Raw genomic sequence first — 10,500 nt, forward strand, 5'->3', positions numbered from 1 at the left:
TAGTTTCTCACCTGCTTATTACGTTGTTAAAAGATATTTCAAAATGATAACTTCTGCAGGCATTAAAGCCTTTTCACTGTGAGTAAAATGTATAGCTTGTGTTTTAGTATATTACTGAGCCACTGAGTTTTGTCAGGTTTATGCTGTGCACTCCATGGCTGTCATTCTCCTTAAAATTGGTGGGTGTTTGAAGTCTTTTTATGGTTTTGGCTTATTTGCATCTCCGGCCGCTAGGGGGCCGACCTCTCTACGGCTGAGGTCTATTGAAGGGGCGACTTTAAGAACTGCTTCCGGCCTCCTCCTTCCTCTTTCCCTCTGCATCGGGTTGCAGCCATGGTATGCTATCATTACACCTAAAACAAATCTAACTCAATCCTGCCGATTAAAGTACAATTTCTGTATTTGATACACCCGGTCATGTTGATATTGTTACAATGTGCCTAACGATGGCGGTATTGGCCATCTTTGGTATATTTAACGCTGTTATATTGATGGATGCTATCTTAGTGGCGAAACGCCACTGTTGGTTTTTCTACTCCAACCGGCCTTTCTGTCAGAAGCAAAATAACAAAAAACAAAACAAGCTAAACATCAAAATCAATTAACAGCTATGTCAAAAAGTGTTTTGCTTTGTAAAAAGTATTGGAGCATCATTTGTTTACGCTGTTTTCTTTAAAATAGTGATGCTAACGTGTTAGCTTGCCCCAACATTGCCAGCCACAGTTTAAATGATAAACTCGGTGCTTCTGCGTATTAAGGTCAATTTCGAAAAATGATTTAACAGGACTCTTTGATAGCTGTGCACTTGATTTTTGATAAGTGTTGTGAGTTTTATGGCTTGGGCGTGTTGGACGTGGCTAGTTAGTCCGCGTTGTGGTATTTTGTGTATACTGCAGGTCTGCTTAAATTTTATTCTCTGTGTTGTGCAGGTGAACGTCCCGAAAACCCGCAGGACCTTCTGCAAGAAGTGCAAGAAGCACCAGCCCCACAAAGTTACCCAGTACAAGAAGGGGAAGGATTCTCTTTATGTACAGGGTAAATATGTTTGTCCTATATTTAAGGGATGCACTGGTGTCTAACGCCAAAAAAGTGTCTGTATATAAAACATTGACCTGTGATCTGTCAAACACATCTTTTGTAAGTGATATCAAGTCACTATGAGCCAGGAAGAACGTTCCTGTCGCAAAATACAAGCAGTTAAAAGTTTGTTTTTCAGTAGATTTGATCAAGAGTGTAGAACAAATTGCACCAAATTTAACAGCATCTCCATAAATATATTTTAAGCAGCCAGAAAGGACTGGATTGATGACGTGTAAAACACAGGGTACAGCTAAGTGTCCATATGACAAAGAGTCATAGGGATTCTTGTAAAACAGGTCATTTCTTTATTTTATATATAACTCAGTAAATTCTGCTTACTACATCTACCTACTAATATAAGCAAAGATATACACAAAGTCACATGATCATCAGCAGTAAATATTTAGCACGACACTGGCCTCATCTATGGCATTATCTGATTATTTGTCGTCACATATTTTGATAAATCCATAGATTAGTGTCTTAGCACTTAATATATCTGCAGTCTTTTTCCTACCACAGTAGGGAAATTGTAAGATGTCTGCAAATATGGGCCAATATTTTGTTTTGAACCCATGCATCAGTGCATCCTTGCTTTATCTTATTAATTGTTCAAGTATGTGTTGACTAAACTAAATGTTTTTCAGGTAAGAGAAGATACGACAGGAAGCAGAGTGGGTATGGTGGTCAGTCTAAGCCGATTTTCCGAAAAAAGGTAACCATGGCTTTCTCATTCAGTGCTGTAATAAAAGTATGTCCTTTTCCAGATTTATATTTTTCTGCTAATTTTGTCACACTTTAAAGTTTGAGATCATCATCATACTAATTTTTTATATTATAAAAAAATAACCCAAGTAAATAGAAAGCACAGTTTTTACTTTGACCTGTGTGAAATCATGATTTAAGTGTAATTAAATAATTTTTTGGGTAGTTGAGTTAAATTTCAATAGCCTCTCCCAGGCCTGAATACTGCCATATCTGTTGATGTGAAGAAGTCACTTACTTCAATGTGTTGTACAGGTTTTAAGTTTTTAAAAAATATCAAAAAGCAGCACATCACGCCACAATCTAAAGAAATCAAGAAATGATGACAAACAAGACATTGATGTTATTAGTATGAAAAGGGTTGCAATGCAGTTCTCTGGCTTTGGAAACATGGAGAGAGCCATGGTCCACAAATGGAGAAAACTTGGGGACAGTAACGAACCTTCTCAGGAGTGGCTAGCCTATCCAAATTAGTCTTAACAGCACATCTATGGCTCATCTCAGAGGTCACAAAAGATCTAAAAAAAACTGCAGGCCTCACTTGCCTCAGTTAAGATCAGAGTTCATGATTCAACAGTGTGAAGAGAGTTGGCAAAAATGGCGTCCATGGGAGAGTTTCAAGGTACAAACCATTACTGACCAAATGGTTTCACATTTGACCTCCCTCCCCCTCCAAGACAGAAATATTCTGTGGACTGCCGAGAAAAGAGTTGAAAATTTCGAAAATGTAAGTAATGTTACATCTGGCACAAAACTAAAAGCATTTGATAAAAATATACCAATCGAACTTGGTGGCAGACGTGTGATGGTCAGAGGCTGTTTTGCCGCTCTGATTGATGGATCTATGAATTCTGCTCTCTGCCAGAAAATCCTAAAGTAGAATGTCCAGCCATCTGTGCCTTTATGCGCAAGTGCCCTCGGGTTATGCTGCAGGACTGATCCAAAACGCAACAGCAAGCCCTACTCAGATTATCTTTATCTAGTGTTAAAATGCTAAGGTGTGACAAATTCACAGGAAAAAATGATCATGAAAAGGGTAAATACTATCTCACAGCATTGTACTGTTGGATTGATCGTGTTGAGATATATGTGAGGGGAAATGACACTCACTAAAATACTGTCAAACAGGCTAAGACTACAAAGAAGATTGTGTTGAGGCTCGAGTGTGTGGAGCCCAACTGCAGATCCAAGAGAATGCTGGCCATCAAGAGATGTAAGCACTTCGAGTTGGGTGGTGACAAGAAGAGAAAGGTAAGACTCACATATGTCCCTGGTATTGTAAAGATTAAAGTTTACTATTCTTGACAACATATTCTTTATATAAACTTTATTTCAGTAGTACTTTTCAGAGTGGGTTTAATCTCTGCTAAAGCTACAGTTTGGTGTCAAAATCATCCCACAGAAATCTGTTATCAAAATATTCTGACTTCTTATATTTGTAGGTAATTATTTTGTGTCACACATTTAAAAATTAATAACCTCATGTTCATAACCCACTATTAGTTTTTCATGTGACATATTGACATCTGTTGTGTTAATCATGATAAATTACGGAACTAACACGGTGACAGCATGATAAAATTGCACATTTTGCATATCAGCTGTTTTTTCACCTAAACATGGATTTCCTGTTTGGAAAAAATAGTTTGTATAAAGCTGTTGTTACACATGCACTGTAGCCTTGCACGCTAAAGATGGATATTGCAAGATATTCAAAGAAGGTGCACGAGAATGCAAATGTCGGATGCAGTTTGATCGGATATGTAATTATCTTGAGCCTGTTCGCTCTCTAGTCATCCCATTTCCTGTCAAAATTATTCGTTCTGGCAATTGTTTAATTCTTCAGATGTGCATATAAAAATATGGATTTTAGAGTATTTGTCGGCGCTTCTGCCTAGGCAACACGCTTCTGCCTAGGCAGCACTCTTTAAGAGGTGGAAAAATACCCCCAACAGTTTTTTCCAGTAGTGTGAAAGCGTCTGACACGTGCTCTGTGTGTTAGACGAGGGAAAGGGCCAACCCTGACCATGTCCGACTCGATTCTGCCCACCCTTTTCTGATGTAATTAGTAAGAAACCGCTTTTGAAATTGAGTTGTGAAAGAGGCATGTGTCTGCATGTATGAACGCATTTCACACGCTATAGCACCAGAATTGCATTAGGAAATGTTTGTTTGCTAGACTTGATAAATATGCAGCCCATCTTGGATTTTAACTGGAGCATATTTCGCTTTCAGTGACGGATTGTTTTTCTTTTTGTTGTTGTTTTTTGTGGTTAGTGGTAAATTGTATTTGTTTTGATGAGATGGTGACTCAGGGTTGGGTGTTGATTTATTGTGGTGGTTAAAATACGATGCATGAGTTGATCTCAATATATATACGGTCAATACAGTTATTAGTTTTTATTTATTTTTACAAGGTTTGCTGTTGAGCTTGTCTTTTTCTTTATTTTTTCTTAAACATCAATTGTTTTTTCTTCCTTCAATACAAGCTCTAATACATGATTCTCAAATTCATGATTGGCTACCTTTTATTTCAATTTCAAATCACAACAACAGTTGCCTCAAAGTGATTTGGCTCCTGTGTCCCCATGACTCACTATTCATCTGTTGGGTTACCTCATTAATCAGACTTTACATTTACTCTATTTAATAGCTTCTGTCTTCCTTATCAACAGCACAAAGGCTAAGTCATATCCACGCTGTATGCATATGTGGCAGTACTTTACAACAGGCTGGTAAAGCTGATGAAAGTGAAGATACTGGGTTTTATTTAGTCTTATTCAACTACAGTACAAAAGTCAGAATTTAATTATAAATTCATGGCAATCACCAATGTAAAGTAATCCAAATATAAGTTGCACATTCTCACAACTGTTTTCCCTCTGTTTTCTTACAGGGCCAGGTCATCCAGTTCTAAACTGTGGTCCAGTCTTATGGATGAAGTTGTCACTATTTTCAATAAATGGATCCAAACATACTTTTGAGTTGAATCCTTTTTTCTCTTTTTTTACTTGTACGAAAATTCAAGCTTTGTCTCCTATGGTAATTTAACCTTTCAGTAGTCTAGACAGTTAACAGCAAGTGTTTAATTTATTGGATATAAATGGGACCGATGAAGTGTGATCCATTTCCAGGCAGCTTTAAGCTACCATTTTAATTCACTAAGATTTACACAAGATAAACACCTAAAACTTATTCAGCTTCAATTTTTTCCCAGACAATTTAGATATTGTACACGTCTCGGGTGCGTTTAACCACCTGAGGACTACAAAATGGTGTGCTTTCGTCTGACAAATGTGCCCTGCCAGTTCAGCTTGTGAAGCCTTGTGAAATCGCTGCTGATGGGAGTGACAGTCACCAGAGCTGTGCCTGAAGGGTTGACAGATACAATTATTTTGCTCTGCTGAGTCTGAACTCCCATCTCCTTGTACTGAGGCAGGATCTGTGTGACGTTGCACTGCGGGCCACAGATCTTCCAACCGGGGGCAGCCCCAATGTTGAACCCTCGAGGACCGCCAGTCTCCAGTTTGTTCAGCACAGCAATAGCCAGGCGGTTCTTCGACAGCGGCCTCTCCCACACTTCAAAATCATTCCCCTGTAGAAAAAGAGAAGTCTTAGTTGTTTATACCTTCATCTGCCATTACCCACACTGATCATTTGTAATGAATGCTATAAAGAGCCTGTCAGGCTGATCACAAACCTGCATTTCTAAACAGCAACTACAGGCTACCATAAATACTCTGAGCTGCCATTGCAGAAGGAGATCATACTGAATCACACACCCACCTTGGCAGTGCGATATCCCTGCTTGCCCATTGAATCTTGGCTGATGTCTATGATGCGTTTGTTCTGCAGGAGCTCCTTGGAGCGAGGACAAATGTCTCTGAGATCATTGGACATGAGTAGAGGAGATGCCATGATGGCCCATAACGCCATCTGAGACTCCTGCTGGTCGTGACTCAGGCCAAAGTTCCCAATTACAAGCTAGAGAAATAAAGTAATTCAATATGTAAATTCATAAGCAAATCAGGCTTAGTGATGATGCTACAGTGTGTCCACAACCTACTAAAAAATGTCTAAATACAATAGTAAGTATGAGGAGATTTAGATTAATCAACATCTTGGTGAATTTTGATTAGGATTAGATAAAAAGAAGCAAAATAAGCACGTTCATGATAGTAAAACCACTTATGTCCAAGGCCTTCAGTAGAACAAAGTACCATATCGGGGTCATTCCAGCCTCCAGGTCCAGCTGCAGGGACGATGATGTCCTGATGAGCGGCAGTCCAGTCCAAGATGGATTTGACAGAGCTCCACGAGTCGAACACGTCATCAAAGTTGCGCCAGTGATTACAAGTCTCACGGATAGCTGTGTAGTTTGGCTGGAAGCACAGAAATGCTCTTTATTTTGAGTACACTCCATTATTTTTGCAGCATCTTCTAAAAAAAAAAAGTTAACCATTAAAACAAAGTTCTCACCTGTTTTAAAGGCCACTCGTACAATGGCCACTCACAAGAGTACAGGATAGGCCGTTCAGTGTTGTTCAGTGCTTTTGACATGTTTATGTAGCCTTAAACAGAGCAAATATTTAGTAGTTAACCCTTTAAACACCTTAACTGGTAAATAAAATGATGTTTAGGAAAGAAATTTGACCTCCTGTATAGATGGAGAGTACATGTCTTTTATATATATATTTTTGTAAGCAGCCGGATAGCGTAGTGATAAGACTACACGCCTTTAGAGTTGGAGTCGCAAGTTCGACTCCCGCCTGGAGCGTATGTATCCAGCTACATCTAGGCTACACACCTCATGCGTACAGCAGAAAGGGAAATTTAGGACTGAAACAAAAACATAGAGAGATGAAAAGAGCTTACATGAAACAACTAGCAGTGTTCGGAAGAAAACTGCTTTCACAGGTACAACACACATGCTACGGCAAGGGGGAGCCAGGACGCCAGGTCAGGGGGGGAGATATCATCACCCTGATGTAGCCAATCCAGCCCCATATCAACAGGCATGGAACGCCATAACCAAGTGGCCAGCAAAGTATACAGAAACATCTGTGCCAAATATGGCCCGGACAGTCCCGAGGTCAAAATGGGAGATGCCCCCAAGAATGGCGGAGAGTTTTTTTTGTTCGTTCGTTCATATATGTGTCTGTATGTGTATTTATAGGGTGCCTGTTGTTCACTTTTGTGGCACTGCAAATCTGAAATAAAAACTCACCCTCTCCCAGCAAAGCCCGATTCATGAAGCAACCATCAAATTTGAGCAGATCAACATCCCAGTCAGCAAAAGTCTGAGCATCTTTCTCGTAGTAACCAAGGCTCCCGGGATATCCAGCACAGGTTTTGTCCCCCACATCTGCGTAGATACCCAGCTTCAGGCCCTTAGAGTGGATCTTAAAGCATAAAAAAATATTAAAGATTTGTTGATTCATCTCAGTGAATGACAAATACCAGTGACATCCATTTTCTTTCACTTGTCCAATTCAAGGTCATATGGGTGCTGGAGCCCATCCGAGCAACCATGCCACTGTGCCTGTGCATGCTGGAAAAAGCTTGTACCATATCCCTTTAAGGGGTAAATAGTAAATGGACTGACATTAAACCAGTCACACACACACTTTCATACACTCCCACTCCAATGAAGGCATCAGGGGCAACTTGGGGTTCAGCATTTTGCCCTAAGGGTACTTAGACATACAGACTGGAGTAGCCAGGGATCGAACCACTGTCTTTCCTATTGGTAGATGACCTGCTCTATCTCCTGAGCCACAGCTGCACAGGTAAATTGCTAAAAAAGATGAAACCCCCCAAAAAGCAAACAGATCATCCCAAGGGGCTACTTTACTGAAAAAAACAAACAAACCACTGATTCTGCTTACAAGCATAAACTTTCTGAGCAGGCAATATATTTCTTCCAGTAGGTGGCAATGTTGCACAGCTCTAAACTTGATTCTTTTAATACAGAACTCAAGGTTGCCTTAGTGGGCCTAAATATATTCCTTTCCTGCTAAACAATATATTTTTAGCAATCTTTATACGTGAAGCCTTATACATCGAAATCCGCCTGGCATCATGGCTTCCAGCTCCTTTCTATTGTGAGTCTCCTGCGAAGAGAGTCAACAGCAGCACTAGCCTATCCAAAACAATATGTGCTTGCACATCTTCCCTGGCTCCAGGTGCTATACTGGTAGGTAATTTGACAACAGATTCCACATCTGGTCCTTTCCTATTCATTATGTAAATACCTGCAGGTCAGCTTGAATGGGTATATGATGAATATGTAATCACTTATTTCTAGAGATATTCAACCAGGGCTTCAAGAACTTTTTAACATTTGAAATTTTAGACACGTTGTACTGACATGATAATACTGCATACCATAAAATCACAGCGGCATGTTGAACATAAAATGGGTTTATCATTCTTTGAACTGCGTATATTATTCAAACTGCTGCCCCAAAGCTGGAAGCTACAATAAACGCAGTCATATCCTCTCACATAGTCTCATTTTGCTTCTCCCAGCTAGTAAAGTATTTCTCACTTTCACCAAGTCTCTCTGAAGCTCTTTCTGTTTGATGTCCATAGAGGAATTATGGCATTAATACTATATTCACATCCAGACTTTTCATTCCTCTTTCATAACTAATACTCACATAGTCGGCCAGTTTCTTGATGCCTCCTGGGAATCGTTTGGGGTCTGCCTGCAGGCGGCCCTGGGCATCACGCTGGTGGGAGGGCCAACAGTCATCGATGCAGACGTACTCGTAACCGGCCTCTTTCCAGCCCTCCTTCACCATCACATCTGCCATCTGCATGTACAGACGCTCACTGCCAAGGCAACAGGAGGAGACAGGCGGGGCTAATAGTAGCAGTTAGAAGCCAGTGTACAATGTAATGTGTAATGGAAATATGGCACACACCAATATTTAGAGATGAAGGAGATATTATAACAGTGAACAAAAGGTTTGCTCAGAGGTGAATAACATTACGTTTTGTGAGGAAAAATATGTCAGGCACATTAATAATAATTAATTAATTAATAGTAATTATGACTTAACATATCATCATTATGAGAAAACCCTGAATGAACCCTGCGGTAGTGTTGTGCAAAACTGCAAATGTTGGTATCAATCCCATACCAAGTAAATACAAGGCCAATATTACGGATACCAAAAACAATACTAATGTTTTCCACATATAACAGCATCTTATGTAGGGGAGAGCAATGTGTCAAGAGTACTGATCCAGTACCAATATCAGTGTAGGTATCGATATTTGCTTGATCCGCCCACTTCTACCCTGCACCATCAAGTAGACCCGGGCCTAAAACAGACCTACTGTGATCACTTCCAGCTCCTCTAGAGCAGCTTTGAATGATTTTGATTACAAAATAATGCTTACTTATCCTCTATTGAGCCAGACTGCTTATACTGAGCAATTTATTATTGCTCAGTATATGTATTGACATTTATTATTTGAAACTTTGGCTATTTTAAATGAGTAAAAAATGAGTTTTTCTCATTTTTAAAACCTTGTTTTATATGTGCATCATTTTCCCCCAACCAATCTGGACCTTACATATTTCTCCACTAGACTATAACAAATAAATGACTTTATGTTACAGCTTTTGCAAATTTTGCTTCCACAATACATAGTACTTGCTGACACCAATATCTCACACATCAACGTCCCCCAATGCCTGAATCCAGAGAACAAAGAAAGGCGAACTTAATCAGCTGTCAACGACTATTTCAATCACGTGATCCTGCTCTTATTCTTATGACAGCCCTTCATAACGAGTTCCTCTGTACTTGTATAAAAATACCACACTTTCAAGGCAGATTAAACATATAATAAATGGTGAAGGCGTGCTTACTAGTTGTCACAAGAAATTTCTTTCCTTTTTAATAATACCTGATTACCTGGCTAAATGCAAATGCCACTTCCTGTAATCAATGGTGAATTCTTTTAGGGGAGGTTTTTAAATGTGTTTCAGTGATATGTTCAGTTTTAACAGAGTATGTAGGCTTGTGCTTTGATTTAGCGTACATACACGCCAGGATAACCGGATCACTTCTTACCTGATGCAGTTATTTGGGTCCGTGTCACAGTCGATGTTACACATGAACCTCTCCCAGTGCAGCCAGCCCATGGTGGGTTTCAGCGCCAGACCATTGTCCAGCGCCTCAGCAGCAGGACTCATTAAGCTGATAATTACGAGAAGACACGCAGCTCTGCTCATTTTTGATTTTCAGCTCGACAATAGTTGTGCAGTGACCGGCAACAAACGACTGTAGTTGTTTCACTATTCATTTCCTCGTGCCAAAGCCAGCCAGCCCGCCTCCCGTGGATGAGTGACACAAAGCTGGACCAATTGAATTAAAATGCGTCTGTTACCGTCCAATGACGTTACTGGAAACCAGGAAGCTCCGGGGTTTAACGCAAAACTCAGGTGAAAAACATGAAAAGTCAGGTGACACCACGAGGCAGGTGATAGTCTTGCGACTCACCCGAATACAAAAACATCGCCGCAACCGCGTGATTAATTTCACACCTAATCTGGTAGATGGGGAAATAGTAAAGTTAGTGCACATTTATAAGACTAAATTGGGTATGAAAACACTCTATTGTAGTAATTTTACAAGT

General features: G+C 39.9%; 2 protein-coding genes across 2 annotated transcripts; one reads left to right on the plus strand and one right to left on the minus strand.

The window, feature by feature from the left end:
• Positions 1-237: 237 nt before the first annotated feature.
• On the plus strand, positions 238-4,822 carry rpl36a (ribosomal protein L36A). The gene is made up of 5 exons (XM_063494474.1): positions 238-336; positions 930-1,035; positions 1,728-1,795; positions 2,974-3,096; positions 4,742-4,822. The coding sequence occupies exons 1-5, from the start codon at positions 334-336 to the stop codon at positions 4,760-4,762; spliced, it is 321 nt and encodes a 106-aa protein (XP_063350544.1). The 5' UTR covers positions 238-333; the 3' UTR covers positions 4,763-4,822.
• Positions 4,823-4,825: 3 nt separating this feature from the next.
• Positions 4,826-10,192, minus strand: gla (galactosidase, alpha). The gene is made up of 7 exons (XM_063494473.1): positions 9,936-10,192; positions 8,508-8,682; positions 7,073-7,247; positions 6,325-6,416; positions 6,066-6,227; positions 5,632-5,829; positions 4,826-5,440 (listed from the first exon to the last, which is right to left on the minus strand). The coding sequence occupies exons 1-7, from the start codon at positions 10,094-10,096 to the stop codon at positions 5,111-5,113; spliced, it is 1,293 nt and encodes a 430-aa protein (XP_063350543.1). The 5' UTR covers positions 10,097-10,192; the 3' UTR covers positions 4,826-5,110.
• Between the last annotated feature and the right edge of the window lie 308 nt (positions 10,193-10,500).

Source organism: Pelmatolapia mariae, linkage group LG2 (assembly GCF_036321145.2).
Source record: "Pelmatolapia mariae isolate MD_Pm_ZW linkage group LG2, Pm_UMD_F_2, whole genome shotgun sequence".
Taxonomy (NCBI): Eukaryota; Metazoa; Chordata; class Actinopteri; order Cichliformes; family Cichlidae; genus Pelmatolapia; species Pelmatolapia mariae.

What these genes read in the sequence shown, in the direction of transcription:
- rpl36a (XM_063494474.1), top strand. An exon ending in AGCCGATTTTCCGAAAAAAG is followed by an intron (nt 1,796 to 2,973) that starts GTAACCATGGCT and finishes ACTGTCAAACAG; the next exon opens with GCTAAGACTACAAAGAAGAT. An exon ending in GTGGTGACAAGAAGAGAAAG is followed by an intron (nt 3,097 to 4,741) that starts GTAAGACTCACA and finishes GTTTTCTTACAG; the next exon opens with GGCCAGGTCATCCAGTTCTA.
- gla (XM_063494473.1), bottom strand. Translation starts at nt 10,096, where the DNA reads ATGAGCAGAGCTGCGTGTCTTCTCGTAATTATCAGCTTAATGAGTCCT. An exon ending in GACCCAAATAACTGCATCAG is followed by an intron (nt 8,683 to 9,935) that starts GTAAGAAGTGAT and finishes TTGCCTTGGCAG; the next exon opens with TGAGCGTCTGTACATGCAGA. An exon ending in ACGAGTGGCCTTTAAAACAG is followed by an intron (nt 6,228 to 6,324) that starts GTGAGAACTTTG and finishes CTGTGCTTCCAG; the next exon opens with CCAAACTACACAGCTATCCG.